Source organism: Macaca mulatta, chromosome X (genome assembly GCF_049350105.2).
Source record: "Macaca mulatta isolate MMU2019108-1 chromosome X, T2T-MMU8v2.0, whole genome shotgun sequence".
Classification (NCBI taxonomy): Eukaryota; Metazoa; Chordata; class Mammalia; order Primates; family Cercopithecidae; genus Macaca; species Macaca mulatta.
Window position 1 is genome coordinate 104,330,186 of NC_133426.1, and position 19,644 is coordinate 104,349,829.

A 19,644-nucleotide genomic window follows, 5' to 3' on the forward strand; every position below is an offset into this window, starting at 1 on the left:
AGGAGAATGGCGTGAACCCGGGAGGCGGAGCTTGCAGTGAGCTGAGATCCGGCCACTGCACTCCAGCCTGGGCGACAGAGCAAGACTCCGTCTCAAAAAAAAAAAAAAAAAGAAGTCAAGTCTAACACATGGCATTTATTATTGCAAAGTTTTGTATAGGAAATAAAATTCAATGTGTCTGTAAATGTCCTAAATCCTCTTATAAGTTATTTGTCCAACATGTCAAGCCTAATGGAAAAAAATCCCTTTATACCAATAAATAAGGCAACTTAAGCAGAAGATTCATGATGAAGCCAGAAAACTCTATAAATAATGGGATAGTACCCAGGGAGGAGGGAGATAAAGGAAAGGGCAGTAGATCATTAGCATAGTAAGGAAAGGATATTCCCATCAGTAAGTAAGCAGTGATATTTGGCCAAATCTAGGTCATGATCAGGGATATAATCACAAGTGAGGTGTTTTACATTGTGCAATGTAGCTGGCATACTCATCTACAGATGGAATGGCTCGCTTCCCAGAATGCAATCACTACTATATAACAGTGCCATTATTTCTAGTTTGGAAAAGAGGATTGTAAAGCAGAATATCTCTGGTTCTGACCTCTATCCCATTCAAACCCAATTTTGACATGATCCACGCTATCTTGTTTTCAGATATTTTTACAGACTGACTCTCTGCTGTAGCATACCCAAGATTCACGGTGTCAAAGATATGAAATAATGTATTTGTTGTATTTTTTTGTTTGTTTTATAAACTAATGACTCAGAAACCTATACCTATAGAGCCAGAATAGCCTAGGATAGAAACTGAGGAATTCTCTATCAGTAAATTATCTTTTTTTTTTTTTTTTTGAGATGGAGTCTCACTCTGTTGCCCAGGCTGGAGTGTAATGGCATGATCTCGGCTCACTGCAACCTTCGCCTCCTGGGTTCAAGTGATTCTCCTGCCTCAGCCTCCTGAGTAGCTGGGATTACAGGTGCTCGCCACCATGCCCAGCTAATTTTTTTTGTATTTTTAGTAGAGACGGGGTTTTGCCATGTTGGCCCGGCTTGTTTCGAACTCCTGACCTCAGGTGATCCACCCGCCTCGCTTCGGCCTCCCAAAGTGCTGGGATTACAGGCGTGAGCCACTCCGCCCAGGCCTCTATTGGTAAGTTATCTTAATAACTCAGGCTCCTGGCAAGTTTTCCCTAACCCTTCAGCAGCTGACTAATCTTTCAAATAGTTTTCTAGAGAAAGTAGTTTCATAACTTGACTTGGTTCCATTGCTTTGCCATCCTTAATGTAAACTTCTTTTTGATTATCAGAGTTTCTCTTTTTAAAATTTAAATGTAGGTCCTATTATTTTGACTTCTGAAACTCTGGAAGATATCTAATAAGACTTGTCCTTTAAATACATATCCACTTCATGTCCATGGATATAGTTATATCCATTAATTCAGTCTTCCCTGAGCTTAATTATCCATCTTTTGTTCATGGTTTGGCATTTCCCAAACATTCAGCACTTCTTTTATTCTTCATCAGACATCAGGTTTTCACATATTCTTTAAACAGAGGAGGATCCAGATTTGTGAGGCTGGATTTTATGTATTTTGGGAGCAGCCATTTAAGAAAAGGATTATTTTTTTGAAAGAAATTTTTTTTTAATTTTTAAATTTTAGCAAAACACATGGCCAGATGAGCACATTGCCAGTACCCTTCCCATGCAAGTGAGAAGTCCTAATGCTTTTGCTCATTAGCTTCATGGTGAATCTGTCTCTGCCCTTTGAGTCGTTCAGCCCATAAATTAACCACAGCTCTTTAAAAAAGGCCAAACTGTCAAAAAGTATAAACCCAAGTAAGATATTGCTGTCGCATATGCATGCTGGTCTGGTATTTACACTAAATTAATCAGCACTGTCTTCATTAAGTAAGAAATAGTTATCGCATGCCTCCTTTGTATTAGGTGCTATATTAGGCTTATAGTTAAGGGTGCGTACCCGAATAGAATATCACACCTCAAGCAACACAAAGTCTACTGGGTTTTTTTGTTTTGTTTTGTTTTGTTTTTTTGAGACGAAGTTTCACTCTTGTTGCCCAGGCTGGAGTGCAACGGCACGATCTTGGCTCACTGCGCAACCTCTGCCTCCCAGGTTCAAATGATACTCCTGCCTCAACCTCCCAAGCAGCTGGGATTACAGGCATGCACCACCATGCCTGGCTAATTTTTGTATTTTTATTAGAGATAAGATTTATCCATGTTGGTCAGGCTGGTCTCGAACTTCCGACCTCAGGTGGTCCACCCGCCTCAGCCTCCCAGAGTGCTGGGATTACAGGCGTGAGCCACCGTGCCCGGCTAGAGTCTACTCTTACAGAGGCTGTTAAACTAAGCCAACACTGAAGCAAATGTACATAAAGGATATCTATGAATATCTGAATGCATGTTAAATATGTAATGGATATATTAACATTATATATAAAATAGGGTGAGTGCATCTTGTAGTGATGGTTAGTGAAGCAGCCCTTGAAGTCTCCAATTTAATCTGAGGGAGGAGAGGTTTAACGTTATGCTTGCTCTATTTTAACGAAAACTTCATTGCCCTTAACAGCAATATTATGTGGTGGCGTGAGGTTAATTTAAGGACCACTGTGACCCCTAAGTGCTCTGTTTTCATACTTTTCCACGCCTCATCAGGGCTCCTTTTTTAATTTGTGTTGCTCGGTTTCCATTCATTTTTGATGTTATATTTCTCTACATATAAAGATTACCCTGAGTATTCAGACAACATCAATAAACGGAAAGGCGCTACCTCATAATTACTGAAAGGACATCTTGCTGTCAATATCTTGGAAGGTAGGACAACAAATCATCACACAATCACTTTCTACTTAGAAAAGCACAAGGTTCTGACTGGCAATCAAGATGGCTTTGTGAAAAGCAAATTGAGCAAAACCATCTTAATCTACTTCTCTGAAAGAATCTGTTCCCTGTACTGCAAAAGAAATCTCTCTGTTCACTAGGATTTTTATTCCCTCCCATGTGACAGTCATTCTCAATGATTGAAAAAAATAGGAACTAGACTTTAAAGTACGATTTTAACTGATGGTAAGACAGTGCTCCAAGTGGGTCTGGGAGATACAGCAAAAGTAGACTAACCCTCTAGTGCTTCTTTTGATGACCCCTAAGAGCCATGAGTGAAAGAGCCTTGTTATTGATGTTTATTATTGATTCCCCAGGGACTAGAACAGTATGTGACAGTGCATGCTGGATAATGAATGAATGAATGAATGTTTTCTGGTTCTCAGTGAAGGCATAAGTCACTGGATGTTAATCGGCGTACTTTTTTCTTACCTTTATTGCTTCCTTGCCCTCTTCTTCCTTTCCCTGTCCCTCTCATCACCCAAAGGATAGATAAATTTTCAATGGAAGTATGTCCAGAGAGATTTCTAACACTTCATTAAAAAAGAATTTTATTGGCTGTGTGTGTTCCCTCAGAAATAGGATCAAACTCAGTTAGGAATTAGTAAGATGTAAATTAAGGGCACCGAGCGGGTAGCATGCAGACAAGAACATACATAAATTCACTGGAAAAAGATTCTTGATTTTTAGTGGAACAGTACAGTACTAACCATGAATTAGCAGTATATGAAGTGTAACTGTTTTTTAAAGCAGATAAATCAGAAATGTGTAAAGTCAAAGAAATTTTAAGCCTCTTGTTATCTTAATTGAAGGATAATGATACTACCCTAAATATTTTGGAAACCCTTATTTTGGATTTCCCTAAGAGTTATGCAGCATGTGCTTTAGGTCTTTCCAGGAGTACTAAATCTTTGTAATCTGAGGGTGCACTTGATTTTTAGAAATAGCCAGAAGTTACATCAAGCCAAGTTTTATCAATAAGATACATGATCAAACTGAGTAACAAAATATCTGCTCAAAAATATTGTGAATATAAAACAATGAGACTAATTTCATTTGATTCAGAGGTTAATTCAGAACGAGGAGTTTCAATTACAGTGTAATAGCTCTCACCAACACAAGTTTAGGACTTCCAAAGGTGGCTATTTGTAGGACAGGATTCAGCAGATATATCGGAACCAATCTTCTAACTTTACAGTTGCACTTGAAAATGTTACAAAACAAATGCTATGATAGTTTAGAAGATTTAGAGCATGAAAAACTGGTAGATGTTGGATAGCACATCTCTTAAAGTATTGTTTCCAGCTTTGTCCTCTTCTTTTTTGGGGAGGCAGGTGAGGATGGAGAAGTCTATAATTTAAAAATAATATCTAACAAGTAGAGAAGACCCAGAAGAAAGCATAAACATTATTCAATTTAGGCAAATTAGTCTCTATGAGAAAGTTATTGTTCAGAAAATGGTATTGATTGACTTAATTTGAAGGCCCAACAGGTTTTCCCAAGGGTCTCTTGGATCCCATCCTTCCCCCCATACTCTACAAGCTAAGAAATTCACCTGTGTTGCATTTAGGGATTAGCTTCAACTTTATGGAACTCAGGCAATATGGCGGTTCCTGGGGACAAGCTACACCTTCATGAAATAGTTTTAAGGAAGATACTGACCAAGTTTCTATTTCACAGAGGCCAATAGACAAGATGTGGGCTTAAAAAACTGACAGCTTTTAGTGAGGCATAAGGAAGTATTTCCTTTTCGAGGAGGTTAAGTATCAGAAGAGGTTCCTGAGGGAGGTCATGGAACCCTATCCACAGGCAGAAAATTAGAGCAAGTATTTCTCTAGAGCCCTTCCTGTTCTGTGAGTCTATAATTCTACTTGTCAAGGTAATTTGATATTCTTATCCAAGTCTCTAAGGTGCTTTTGCCACCACCTAAATTGGTCTCATCAAAAACCTTATTGATTGTGCTGCCTCTCCCATCTTCTAAGATGGTGACAGTATTAAGGCAGTAAACTCAGATCTCAGACCTGTCACATACCACCTGTTTTGTCATTTCCCTCCACCCATACCTCCCCAATATGTTTTTTCTTTAAAATATTGTTACCAGTCACTTTAGAATTTCATTCCGTTCCTTTGGTTCAAAAAAATTATAGATTAATTTCCTATAGTCACTTAAAGCGCTTCGTAGATTTTAATCAACAGAGGTCTACGTTGGCATATTGAGCTCAGTTGTTTATCCTTACCAGATGGAGAGAAATAGTCTCAAATACCTACTAAGAAAAATATGTCTGCAGAAACCTGCAGCATTAGAAAACCTTTTCCTTGCTGCAGATTGTAGATTAACTTCTAGCTAATCAGAGTTCAGCATTCTAATGGACTGTGACGGGAGAGACAGTTTTTTCCCCAACTTCAGATCACATGTTTCTGCAGTTGTAAGGCAAATTTTAAAAGGCCTTGGGGATCACAGCCAGCCTTCATTATCGGTGCGTGACCGCTTTGTAACCAACTGCAACTTTAATATCCAAGGAGATTTGCACATAACAGTCTTTTTTCTTTCTTCTTGTTTTTAATAATTTACCTTTGAGATTCTCTTCACCACCATGCTGGTGTGCAGAGATCTGTTTGTCTGTCAAACCTACAGATATGTAGCGCATGTGAAAGCTACATTAATTTTTTATTTGTTTCCTAAGGAGGCTGAACAATAAGCTGGTTTTGCTGAATACAAGAGGGCTACTTCAGTGAACACATACTTGAATTCACTTCAGCTGGCTCCCTCACCTGCAGCACGGCAGTTTCTCCTATGATTCTCCCCTCTGCCAAAAGGGAGTCACCTATGCAAATAAACTTTTTGTATAAACCATCCACCTGAACCTGAGAGGGTTTTGTCTGAAACCAAAAGATTACTAGAAAGGCTGTGTAAGGCCGGGCGTGATGGCTCAGGCCTGTAATCCCAGCACTTTGGGAGGCCAAGGTGGGTGGATCCAGCCTGACCAACATGGAGAAACCCTGTCTCTACTAAAAAACTACAAAAAATATTAGCTGGGCGTGGTGTCGCACACCTGTAGTCCCAGCTACTCAGGAGGCTGAGGCAGGAGAATCGCTTGAACCCAGGAGGCAGAGGTTGCGGTGAGCTGAGATTCCGCCACTGTACTCCAGCCTGGGCAATAAGAGCGAAACTGTCTCAAAAAAAAAAAAAAGAAAAGCTATGTAACACTGTTTGTGGATCCTGCAAGTATCTCATTCAAAACAAATGCCTCATTTTCAAAATTAGAACACTTCTTTTCTTTTAACCTTGGAGGCTCTATGTAAACACTAATCTCTACACAAGTGAATTTCCTCAGCGGAATATTGAGCTATGTCAGTGTGACAAATGTCATGGATATCGGGCCTCTGAAACGCAAAGCACTGGCATTTTTAAGAAAATAAATGTAGATGTCAGTGAACCATAACCTATAGATGATTAGAAAGACACTTACCATTCGAAAGTGGATAATGTTTTCTTCAAGGCTGCTAAGATTTTCTACAATAAAGAAATATGAGGTGCGTAGGGAACTATGTGTGGAGACGTTCTTGGTAATTTAATGTTTTGAAAACTCCCAGGCTGAAAACTATTATTATGTAAATCAACTAGCTCCAGCTGCTAATTCTTAGAAAATGGAAAGAGTATCTAAAGTTTAACTAGATTTTGACCTTTTGTGTTATGAAGACTACAATAGGGAAGAAAGAAGTAGGAAGTTTGTTAGGGGGTTATTTTTTAAGGTAGTCAGGGAAGGCCTCACTCATAAGGCAGACATTCAAGCAGAGACTTGAAGGAGATACTTTTTTTTTTTTTTTTTTTTTTGAGACGGAGTTTCGCTCTTGTTGCCCAGGCTGGAGTGCAGTGGCGCGATCTCGGCTCACTGCAACCTCTGTCTCCCAGGTTCAAGAGATTCTCCTGCCTCAGCCTCCTGTGTAGCTGGGATTACAGGCATGTGCCACCACGCCCAGCTAATTTTGTATTTTTAGTAGAGATGGTGGTCCGGCTGGTCTCGAACTCCCTACCTCAGGTGATCCTCCCGCCTCAGCCTCCCAAAGTGCTGGGATTACAGGCATGAGCCACCGCGCCCGGCCTGAGGGAGATACTTAAGAGCAGAAGGAACGCAAATGTAAAAATGAGGAGCGAGGGAGACCCGTGGGGCTGGAAGAGAATAGCTGAGGAAGACATGAGGACAGAAAGAGGTAATAGGAGGTCAGATCACATAAGGCTTTATATGCTATTGGAAGCGCCATTTTTTTTCAACTATGAGTCGGAATAGATGGCCTCACTGCCAGAAAAAAAGGAAGGGACAGAGATGAGGACAGGGCTTTAGGGGAAGGTGAAAATTAACGAGTGGGACAGGGAAGTATAGTCTAGAAAGGATATAGAGGGAATGCAATGCTGTCTATAAGAAGAAATGAACATAGTACCTCAGGAATCAAAGAGGGAAGAAAATTTCTATTTTGTTTGGTTTAGCAGATTACCTATGGTCTGTTTTACTTCTGTGATTCATACCATATTTACACAGGTTAATAAGCATGCCTTTGATCCCTGTCTAACTACAGTATCAATACATTTGTTCAGTTTCTGTTACTGAGGCACCTAACTACTTGAGCAAGCTAATCAAGGTTTCAATTACCCCAGTGAGAAAGAAGTTCTACTTCTCTGTTGCAATCATAGTTGATTGGTTGATGAAGTATTTATGAGATCTTTCATAAGAGGAACTTTAAAGGTCACTTGTACCATAATAAGTGGAAATCGCTGGGAAAGAAAAAGTTTAGCAGTATTATAGTGCTGATAAAGTCTTCAGAGGTACGGACTCTCAGAGTCTAGTTACTGCAGCTGAAAATTCTTTGCCCTGAGCATTTGTCATGACTCCTTCAATCCAATATGCCCTTTAAACGCAGTGAAACTATAGAAAAGGAATATCTAATGTTGTTGGGTGTTAATTAAAGCGTAGGCTTCCTTCCTTTCGTTAATGGAAAGCCTTAATTTGTCTTCAGTTGCAGCTGGAAATTCTAAAGAACCATTTCCACCATCTTATGTAGGTTTTTTTCTCTAATGATCAGATTGTTCAATTCCTTGTTCAGATGCTGAAAAACTCATCTTGGCTCAGACTGTATCTTCCTATTTGTAACCTGATGTGATCATTCTCAAATGGGAGTGAAAAAGACCTGTACAACTATATGAGTCCTGATTTACTTTTGATATTCTTTTAGGTTTTCACCCATCTTTACTATAATAACAAATAAGGACCACAGCCCAAGCTACAAATCAGTTAGAGGTAACATACATTGGGATCTGTGTTTCCTATCACCTCTTTTCTCCTTGGTTCCAGGCCAGTGCCACAAAAGTGTCAATAGTATAGGCCGGGTGTGGTAGCTCACGCCTGAAAATCCCAGCACTTTAGGAGGTTGAGGCGGGTGGATCACCTGAGGTCAGGAGTTTGAGACCAGCCTGACCAACATGGTGAAACTCCATCTCTACTAAAAATACAAAAATTATCTGGGCGTCGTGGTGGACACCTGTAATCCCAGCTATTCGGGAGGCTGAGGCAGGAGAATTGCTTGAATCTGGGAGGCAGAGGTTGCAGTGAGCCAAGATCATACCATAGCACTCCAGCCTGGGCAACAAGAGCGAAACTCCATCTCAAAAAAAAAAAAAAAAAAAAAAAAAAAAAAAAAGACAGTGTCAGTAGTACCCAAAACAATTCAAGCACAGAATATGTTAACTGTATGAAGTAGAGGAAAAGAGAAGGAGAACTTTTAAAAAGAAAAAACTTTTTGGTAAAATGATGAAAAGTTATTGCATCTAGGATTGCCTTTGCTGTTTCATTGTCATGTTCAGGACATCTTTGGGACAGGGAAAGGAAACTGCTGCTATAACCCTACCTCATTCACTGGTCTGGACAACCTGTCCATTGCTACCTATTTTGCCTCCTGTTATGACTGGAATGAAATGAGAACCCCACCAATAAGCAAAAAGTTTCCGCCTTTTGTCCTATCTCCTATTTGAAATCCCTCAGTAATGATGTTCCAGCACAGCTAACAGCCTCCTATCAGTAAAGATGGGAAAAGTATAAGAAAGCTTAGCAAGGTCTAGGGTAGGGAACCAAGTATGGGCTAATTCTCCTGGTCCTTCCATAAACATTGAGGCAGACTAAGTGAATCCCTCATTCTAAGACAAATGTTCCCTAAAGAAACAAAATTAAACTCCTAATTTCCAAAGCAATTGGTCTTATATTGGACTGTGTGCTTTATTTTCACAGTGAGGTAACAGAACTAGAGATGTTAGAAAACAACAACAACAACAGTAATTCCCGCCCCCCCCACAAATTCACTACCTTTCCCCAGGAACCTTCAAACCTCAGTTTTTGCTACAGTCCTGTAAGGCATGTTGAAACTTGAGTAAAATGATGCATGAATTTCTTTATTAGTCAAAACAGCACATTAGTATATGATCTTTATTGTTTCTTAGATTTGTCAAATATGATATCCTAACACCAAGAATTTTCCCCCAAAACCTCCCGTTGTTCTTTCTACCTCTATCTTTTTTTCTCTTGGCACAGAAAGACAAGTCCTATTATCTGTTCAAAGTTGGTGGCTTAAAGAGTGTGTGGGTGTTTTGTTTCTTCAAACTTTTACCTGATATTGCAAGATTTTCAAATCAAAAAGAATTCCTCCTTCTCCCCAGCGTGCACGCACACATGTGGACATGCTCCTGGGTTGGAGGAAATGGAGTACAGACCTTGAAAAGCATGGGACCTTTGTATTGCCCAAATGTGGAATAATATCACAATATCCACCACCATTTATTGAACATGTTTTATGTGCCAAGCACTGTTATTAATAACTTTATATGTGATTCCTCATTAAATCGCAAACCAACACTGTGAAGTACAAGTACAATCGTGTTGCTTAATGAGAGGGATACAGTCTGAAAAATGCATTGTTAGGTGATTTCATTTTTGTATGAACATGATAGAGTGTCCCTACACAAAGCTAGATGCTATGGCCTACTACACATTTAGACTATACAGTATAGCCTATTGTTCCTCGACTACAAACCTGTGCAGCATATTACTGTACAGAATACAGTATGTAACACATTGGTAAGTATTTGTGTATCTGAACATCTAAACAGAAGAGGAACAATAAAAATACTATATAAAAATAAAAATGGTACACCTGTGTTAGGGCACTTAGCATGAATGCAGCTTAGAAGATTGGAAGTTGCTCTCATCAGACACAAGCACACACGTTAGCCTCGGACTACACAGGGTCAGGATCATCAATATCACTGTCTTCCATCTCCATGTCTTATCCCACTGGAAATCTTCAGGGGCAATAACACACATGGAGCTGTCATCTTGTGTGATAAGAATGCCTTCTTCTGGAGGACCTGAAAGACCTGCCCGAGGCCATTTTACAGTTAACTTGTTATAAGTAGGTGTACACTCTAAATGGTAGAAAGTATAGTATAGCAAATACATAAACCAGTAACATAGTCATTTATTATCAGTATCAAGTACTGTGTATTGTACATCATTGTATGCACTATACTTTTATAGGACTGATAATGCAGTAGGTTTGTTTATACCAGCATCACCATAAGTACATGAGTAATGTGTTGGGCTCTGACATTATGATGGCCATGACCTCACTAGGTGAAAGGAATTTATCAGTTCTGTTATAATCTTATGGGACTGCCTTCATATATGTGGTCCCATCTGTTGTACTAAATGTCATTATGAGATGCATGACTATATTTCACAGATTGGGAAAAGAGGGTTAGTGCAGTTAAGTAAATGGCCCAAGGGCATAAAGCACTGTAGTCTCTAGAGGAGCTTGGATTTAAACTAGATCTCCCAACCCCTCAAGGCCATCCTGTGTTCATTAGAAAGTTTGGACTATGGATCCCGACTTAAAATGATCCATATAATGAGGACAATTTCCCATTATTTTTACTCTGGGCATAAAATTACAGGTAAGAAATTTTTTAAAACTCTTATGAAGATGCATAAAATTAGAATTATACTTATCTAGGAAATATGGAAATGGACGTTATTCTGGTCAGGGGTTATTTAATATAAATTTTAAGTGTCTTATTTTTAAAAGAGGTGACTGAAATAAACAATTTAAAAATTCTTCAGTGTCTAGCAAAAAAAACAGAAAAGTTAAAAAAAACTCTAAAAGCACAGTCTGAATTAAAGCTAAGAAAGAATCAGTTGCTCAGAGAGTTCAAGATTAAAAATGTGAAAAATATTTAAAAATTAGCTGGGCTTGGCTGGGCACAGTGGCACACACCTACAGTCCCAGCACTTTGGGAGGCCAAGGCGGGAGGATCACTTGAGGTCAGGAGTTTGAGACCAGCCTGGCCAACATGGTGAAACCCCGTCTCTACAAAAAATACAAAAATTATTCGGGCGTGGTGTCACACGCCTGTAATCCCAGCTACTCGAGAGGCTGGGGCGGGAGAATCGCTTGAACCCAGGAGGCAGAGTTTGCAGTGAGCTGAGATTGGGCCACTGCACTCCAGCCTGGGTGACAGAGTGAAACTCTGTCTCAAAAAAAAAAAAAAAAAAAAAAAAAAAAAAAGTTTAGCTGGGCTTGATGGTTCAAGTCTATAATCTCAGCACTTTGGGAGGCCAAGGCAGGAGGATCACGTGACTTCAAGACCAGTCTGAGCAACATAGCTAGGCTCCATCTTTAGAAAGGAAGGAAGGAAGGAAAGGAAGGAAAGGAAAGAAAGGAAAGCAAAAAGAGAGAAAAGAAAGAAACTGCCAGACATGGCAGCTCACACCTGTAGTCCCTACTTGAGAGGTTGAAGCAGGAGGATCTCTTGAGCCTAGGAATTCGAGGTTGCAGTAAGCTAAGATTGTACCACTGCATTACAGCCTGGTGACAGAGGAGGGAGACCCTGACTCTAAAACAAAATGTGGAATTTCCCCTATTTTGTTGAGTTTTCATTAAAACTACTATCTCAGTGACTCATATTTAGTGTATAAAAAGATTTTCAATATAATACATACCAGGTTTCTTTATATCATTGCCAAATCATTTTTCTCAGTATCATTTTCAAATCCTTCCAACACCCTTGATGAATGAAGAAATACTCCTCAGTGTGATCACAGTATTCCTCTGGCGCCGGAGTTACCAATTTGTTCACCAGGACATTTCTAATTTACATAATTTTATGGTTATGTGACTCTACTATCATACAACTTCTGATACTGTAATGAACTGAAAGTCTTGCCAACTATATTCACACGGGTAACCAGAATGATCCAAAACTCAAAAGAGAAAATGAATACATTCCTAGTTTTCTTTTTCTTTTCATGAGTGCCAAGTTACAGTGATATATATGGAATTGTAAAATTACCTTGGATGCCAATAATATGGTACAGTTGAAAATCATATTCAGTACAGTTATGAGGGTAGATAGTATCAGGTTGGTATATTTCCAGTCATAGATTATGTCCTCATAACTTCCCAAAGAAAGGAGGAGGGGGTTTGCAAAATAAGTCATTGAAAACAGATGTGGTCATTTGTCTGTCAGTGACTGAATTCTTACTGTTCAAACTTTTAGATGTTTCTGTTATACATGGTAATCACAGCTACTATATAATGAGCATTTCCTCTGTACCAAACTTTGTCTTAAGTGTTTTATATAAGCATTATTTCATTTAATCTGTTTAACAATCCTGTGATTTAAGTAGTATCTCGATTCTGCAGATGTGGAAACTCAAGCTCAAAGACATGAACTAACTTGTTCAAGGTCACACAGTTTTTAGGATAAGTGATGGAGCTTTGATTTGAAACCAGATTTTTCTGACTCCAGGATCCTTACTACTAATTGTTTTATTTCTCTGTCCCTGAAATATGCCTTCAGCTTTCAGTGATCTCGTGGTGCTTGTAAAGTACTTCAGCAGTCAGCTCTGAAATAGGAAGCCAATAGAAGCAATGGTAGTAAGAAATTGTTTGCTGTGATGGTGGTGGTGGTGGTAGTGGTGGTTTATGTTTTCAAATATCAAGGCAAGGTTGGAAGATGCTTGCTTCGTGTAGACCTGACCTGAATGAGGCTGGCATCTGGGCTCCTTGGAATTTTCTGAATCAGTTTCATCCATTTCTTAAAGCTTAATTGAAATAAATGAGAGGTCTTAGCATTTCCATGAATTTCTTTTTCTTTTTTTTTTTTTTTTAGCATATGACATTTTTAGTCCATAGGTCTTACTTGGTAATTATGCATAGCAAGGGAAATAAGATTTGTAATTTATTCACATTTTTTTTTTCAGTAAGGCAATAGAGGTTTCAGCAAGAGATTTAAAATTAGGTTGGTGAATATTTTGTAGTAAATCCTAGATACATTTTTCTTTATATTTTACTCCTTTTGTACCTTTTACCAACTCTTAACAAATAGATATGCCAGTAAAACTGAGACTTTTTTCTGTAAACATATTTCTTTTTTTTTTCTTTTTTGGAGTCTCACTCTGTCGCCCAGGCTGGAGTGCAGTGGCGCGATCTCAGCTCACTGCAAGCTCCGCATCCCAGGTTCACGCCATTCTCCTGCCTCAGCCTCCCGAGTAATTGGGACTACAGGCACCCGCCACCATGCCCGGCTAATTTTTTTATTTTTATTTTTAGTAGAGATGGGGTTTCACCATGTTAGCCAGGATAGTCTTGATCTCCTGACCTCATGATCCGCCCTCCTCAGCCTCCCAAAGTGCTGGGATTACAGGCGTGAGCCACTGCACCCGGCTGTAAACATATTTCTTATCTTGTATGAGGTTAGTACCAAAACACTTTTTCAATTAGCATCCTTTTAACAGAGCACTGTCCTGTACAATGACAGAATCTAATCAGTTGGCATTTCCAACCTTGAGAAATAATGATTAATGCTTACTTGAGAATGACGTTTAAGTACTCATGAGTTAGTGTTTTAAAATGTTTAGCGAGGCTTGACAAGTACAAAGTAATGTTAATCACAGTCAATTATTTAGGGGATTTTCTTAACCTGACCTTAAATTTGCTCCTACTGCTTTCGTTCTTTTGATTATTTGATTTTTATTTTGTAAGAATTAGGATGATGAGAATATATCCCATCCCTCAAAATAATTTTTTTCCTCACCAGCTTTTACATTTTTAGAAGGGTTAAACAATGTCTTAAAAACTAAAGATTATTGATATGAAAGTATCTTTAAGATTTCCCTTTCTCTTTTAAAATTATTTCCTAAGGAAAGAGAATTAAACAAGCATGTATTTTCTATCCCTAATTTCCTAAAGCCAGAGCCAAGTAAAAACACCAAGAGGAATATGTTATTCTTTTCAGCATGAGGCCTTTTCATGAAAACAGCACCAGTGACATCAGGACCAGAATCTTTTTCTAGTCTGTGTTGCTTGAAAAATATATGCCTTTGTAGATGTTTTCATTTACTGTCAATAATGCCAAACCACAGAAATGATTTTTTAAATTCTGTTTTGGCCTCTTAAAGATTACACATGCCATTACAAATTGTGATTGTTGTGTAGTTAAATGTATTCCTGAAACATTTCAGATATAAACTGATAGACCTATTACTTGTTCTGCTTTATCCCTTACTAGATCTACATTCATGTTGTTTTAGCAGTGCCTGTTGCAAGCCTCCCTCTCATATAAAAATTTAATCTCTTGCCTTATTTTCTTCTATCGCAAATTGTATCAGTTTGATTTTTATATGAACTCTTTTTTTAGTTTTAACGTATTTTCCAGAAATAATAAATATATGGAGAATGCTACAGAAATAGCATGATTCAAGTTCATGTACAATATAATGCCTATCAATAATCTATATCAACATTTCTATTTTCAAAATGTGGTTTTGATTTGGGCATTTCTTTTTGTAATCATTTCTACTGTCTTTATTAGATGATCTTAGTCTATCAAAGGATGCTTATAAAAAATCAACACAGTCTTGGGAATCGGACTGCCAGGTTTATCAAATGAAAATATAGGAGGATTCTCAGTTGAAGCTGAATTTCAGATAATGGATAATTTTTCAGTATCAACATATCCTAAATATTACATGATTTTTTTCTATTTAAGTATGTTCCAAATATTATATGAGACATACTTCTACTAATAAAAGTATTCACAGTTTATCTGAAATTTAAATTTAACTGAGAAGCCTGTATTTTATCTGGCAACTCTATTTGGGGGGCATCCTGATAGTGAAAATGAACGTAGAGGCTAATGCCAAAGAATCCTAAGTGGTTGTGTTACTTAAGAAGCTGTGTAGCTTTGGGTATGTCACTTAGCCTACCTGAACCTAAATTTCATGTATAAAATGGAACAAATAATACCTACTTTGCAGGTTTTCTATAAAGATTACAAAGTATGTATTTAAGACTAGATAATGTTTAAAACCCCTGGTACGTAATAGAGTTCCATTAAAGAGTAGCTGTCATTATCAGAACAAAGAAGAAATACAAATGCAAGTAACCAGTGGTTTTTTTCCCTCCATCTTAATAAACTTTTACTGAGGATTCCTAATGGCAGCACTCAGCATCTAAACAACCCATTAGATTGATCATCTAATAGTCCACCCAGATCTTGGTGACTGTTTACCAAATCAGAGATTTGACCACTAATAAAATATATACAAGCATTAGCCTTCTTTCTTTCCTCTGCTACTTGCCTCTTTTCATGTTACTTGCCAAACATCATATAGCTTATTAGTATCAGGGCCTGAATATGTGATGCCTTTTCACATTGTTTTTTCCCTTTTGAGTTACAATTTTACTTCCATCCTGTCTTTCTTAGACATCTATTTATTAATGTGATTAATTTTTATCGAGATAATTTACATACCATAAAACTTACCATTGTAGTGTATGTAATTCAGTGGTTTGGCCGGGTGCAGTGACTCACGCCTGTAATCCCAGCACTTTGGGAGGCCAAGGCGGGCTTATCAGTTGAGGTCAGGAGTTTGAGACCAACCTAACCAACGTGATGAAACCCCTTCTCTACTAAAAGTACAAAAATTAGCCGGGCGTGGTGGTGCATGCCTGTAATCCCAGCTACTCAGGCGGCTGAGGCAGGAGAATCGCTTGAACCCAGGAGGCAGAGGTTACCGTGAGCCGAGATCACACCATTGCACTTCAGCCTGGGCAACAGAGCGAGGCTCCTTCTCAAAAAAAAAAAAAAAAAAGAAAGAAAAGAAAAGAAAAATCAGTGGTTTTTAGTATGTCATAAGGCTGTGAAACCATCACCACTATCTTAATTCCAGAATACTTCCATCACCTCCCCACCACCACCCACAAAAGAAACTCCATATTCATTATCAGTTTATTCTCATTCCCCTCTCTTCCACCCTCTCACAACCACTAATATACTTTCTGTTTCTGTGGATTTGCCTATTCTGGACATTACAAATAAGTGGAATCATACAATATGTGACGTGTATTTGGCTTCTTTCACTTAGCATGATGTTTGTGAAGTTCATACATGTTTTAGCATGTATCAGCATTTCATTCTTTTTATGGTTGAATAATATTCAATTGTAAGGATATATATCACATTTTGTTTATCCATCCATTGATGGACATTTGGGTTGTTTCTACTTTTTGACTTTTAGGAATAATGCTACTATGAACATTCTTGTGCATGTTTTTGTATGAACATCTATTTTCTTTTGGGTATATATCTAGGTGTGGAATTGTTGGATCATATAGTAACTCTATGTTTAGCATTTTAAAGGATTGCCAGACTGTTTTCCAAAATGGCCACCATTTTACATTTACCCCAGCAATGCACAGGAGTTTCAATTTCTTCACATCCTCACTTATTATCTTTTTTTTTTTTTATTTTGAAATTATAGCCCTCCTAGTGGCTATGAAGTGGTACCTCACTGTAGTTTTCATTTGCATTTCCCTAGTGATTAACGATGGTGAGCATCTTTTCATGTGATTATTGTATGTATGTTTATCTCCTTTGGAGAAATATCTATTCAAACTCTTTGCCCATTTTAATTGGGTTATTTGTCTTTTTATTATCAAGTTTTAAGTGCTTCTTATGTATTCTTTTTTTTTTTTTTTTGAGATGGAGTCTCGCTCTGTCGCCCAGGCTGGGGTGCAGTGGCACAATCTTGGCACAATCTTGGCTCACTGCAACCTCCGTATGCCAGGTTCAAACAATTCTCCTGCCTCAGCCTCCCGAGTAGCTGGGACTAAAGGCATGTGCCACCATGCCCAGCTATTTTTTTTTTTTTGTATTTTTAGTAGAGACGGGGTTTTACCGTACTGGCCAGGCTGGTCTCTAACTCCTGACCTCGTGATCTGCCCACCTCAGCCTCCCAAAGTGCTGGGATTACAGGCGTGAGCCACCGCGCCTGGCCCTTCTTATATATTCTTATCAGATACATGATTTGCAAATATTTCCTACCATTCTGGGTTGTCTCTTAATTTCCTTGACAGTACTTATTGATGGCCAAAATTTTTTAATTTTGATGAAGCCTTATTTATCTATTTTTTGTTGTTACTTACGCTTTTGATGTTACATCCACATTTTCTTTTCTTCCTTGTACAATAAAACAAACACTAAACCAGTGTTCCCTTCCAGCCTTGTAATTACATAAATGTGTGACCTTAGCCAAGTACTTAAACTCATTCAGAATTCAGTTTCCACATCTGTAAAAGGAAGCTTGGTTTAACAGAGTGGATGCTAATTTTTTGTGAATAAATTATCTTTATAAAATCCCTTACATGAGTAGTTCTCAGCCTGGGGCAAGTTTTTCCTCCATGTAACATTTGGCAATTTCTGGAAACATTTCTGGTTATCACAACTGGAGTGGGATCATACTGGCATCTGGCAGGTAGAGGCCAGGGATGCTGCTAAACATCCCACAATGCACAGGACAGCTCCTACCAAAGAATTATCTAGCCTGAAGTGACAGTAGTGCTGAGGTTGAGAAACCCTGCTTTAAAATTATGATTCTAGTATGCCAGTTTATTTTTAAGTGGTAGTCTTTGAGTTCGTCTGCAATAGCCAGGTGCCTTTGTGCTCCTAGCCTATTGCTATGGAGTCTAAGAGCACAAAAACAATGACGGGAGAAAGGGGAGGTACCAGTGAAGGTAAAATAATTTAGATTTTTTAGGAAGAAATCAATTCTTGCACGTCAGGAGAATTTTGAAAGTGTTTTTAAGGCTATTTTAAACTACCGTGTCTTTTAACATAAAGAAAAAAATTATTTCCATGTAAACCCCTCCAGGCAAAGCCTTGTAGATGTATTCTTGTTATTGAGTCTTTTTCTTTAGGGTTTCTGGAACAAAATAGTTTTTGTGAAATAGTTTGTACATGCTATGAAGTATTTTTAATCAATCATAAAAGAAACAGAGCAACTTGATGGAAGGAACTTGTAGTTGATATGTCTCTGCATTCGTGATTTATCTGAACTCAAAGGAAGTTGATATTCCAGCTGATCACATTAATTCAGCTTTCTCTAATACCATCTGCTGGAATGCACTCATTCGCCTATGTTCCACAAATAATCTATCCAAAATCAAACAGATGATAGCTTGAAATATGTTTCAGCATTTCTAAATATTTTGGCATGTAAAAAGCTGTCATATTTGAAGGTATTTCTTTTCTGTGATAATATTGCTGTTTCATGCCCTGCATGATTAGATGTAATCATTATCACCAGCACCAGGACCACCACCATCATCATCATAGACTAAAATTCCTTGATTATAATATATCAGGATCTATTCTAAGCACTTTATGTTCGTATCATTTTTCCTCACAAAAATCCTAGAAGGTAGTTTTTTTTATTAATCTCAATTTTGCAGATAACAGCAAAGTATCCAATAAAGGGGATAAAATACTTGCTGAGTCATATTTCCTTACTATGTCTTCTCATGTGTCAAACTAGTTCATATTTTAACAATAGATAAAGCGTATTTATTGTTAAATCTGTAACATTGATGTCCTTAATTTTCTGGCACCCTAGATAATGGCAATTGAAGACTGAGTTATTTCTAAATCTTTTTTCAAGAACAGACATTTTACAATTAATTGTCTCTCTCAAAAGTATATGTATGCACCTTCCGGCTGCTGTAATACCTTCCCATCTCTGCATATTTATACAAATTTAAAACTGTAAAACTTCTCCATTATATAAGTAATGGAAAGGTTTTTGTTTAACTTTGTTTATATGTATAGGAAGCAGTGAGAGAAAACAATAAGAGAAGAGAAATGGAAGAGAAGACCAGGAGGGCAAAACTTGCGAAAGAGAAAGCTGAACAAGAAAAGTTAGAACGCCAGAAGAAAAAGAAACAACTCATTGACATAAACAAAGGTATGAAAATATTTCCAATTTTTATAAAAATGCAAAAAGTACAAAATAATTGCAGTTATTTATTTTTGGATTATAACGTACATTTTCATAGAAAATTCACAATAGTATTAGTTACTTGTGCCAAATTTCTCTCATGATGCTGTCTGTATTTCATATATCCCTACATTGAGCATTCAGGATTTTTAATAACCAACGCAAGATGTTATTTTGTTGAGATAGTGTTTTTCTCCCTACTTTTCTTACCATAGTATATTATATTCTGGATGAGGCAGTGGGGAGGGAAGAAGAGGGTGAGATGAAATGTGAAAAACTGGTATGGGGAGATAAGCCTTAGCTTTTAACTTCATTTTGTTGGCACATGTCTGTTGACAGTGCAGTAACAGTTAACAGTCTTTCTTGGAGG

At 37.9% G+C, this 19,644-nt stretch overlaps 1 protein-coding gene across 5 annotated transcripts in view; it reads left to right on the plus strand.

The window, feature by feature from the left end:
* The window catches only part of DIAPH2 (diaphanous related formin 2), a 918,351-nt gene that overhangs the window by 686,197 nt on the left and 212,510 nt on the right, over positions 1 to 19,644 (plus strand). For all 5 annotated transcript variants that reach the window (XM_077988110.1, XM_077988112.1, XM_077988113.1 and 2 more), the window contains one exon: positions 19,106 to 19,241. In XM_077988110.1, coding sequence (XP_077844236.1) covers positions 19,106 to 19,241 — 136 coding nt within the window. The remainder of the gene's footprint in view (positions 1 to 19,105; positions 19,242 to 19,644) is intronic.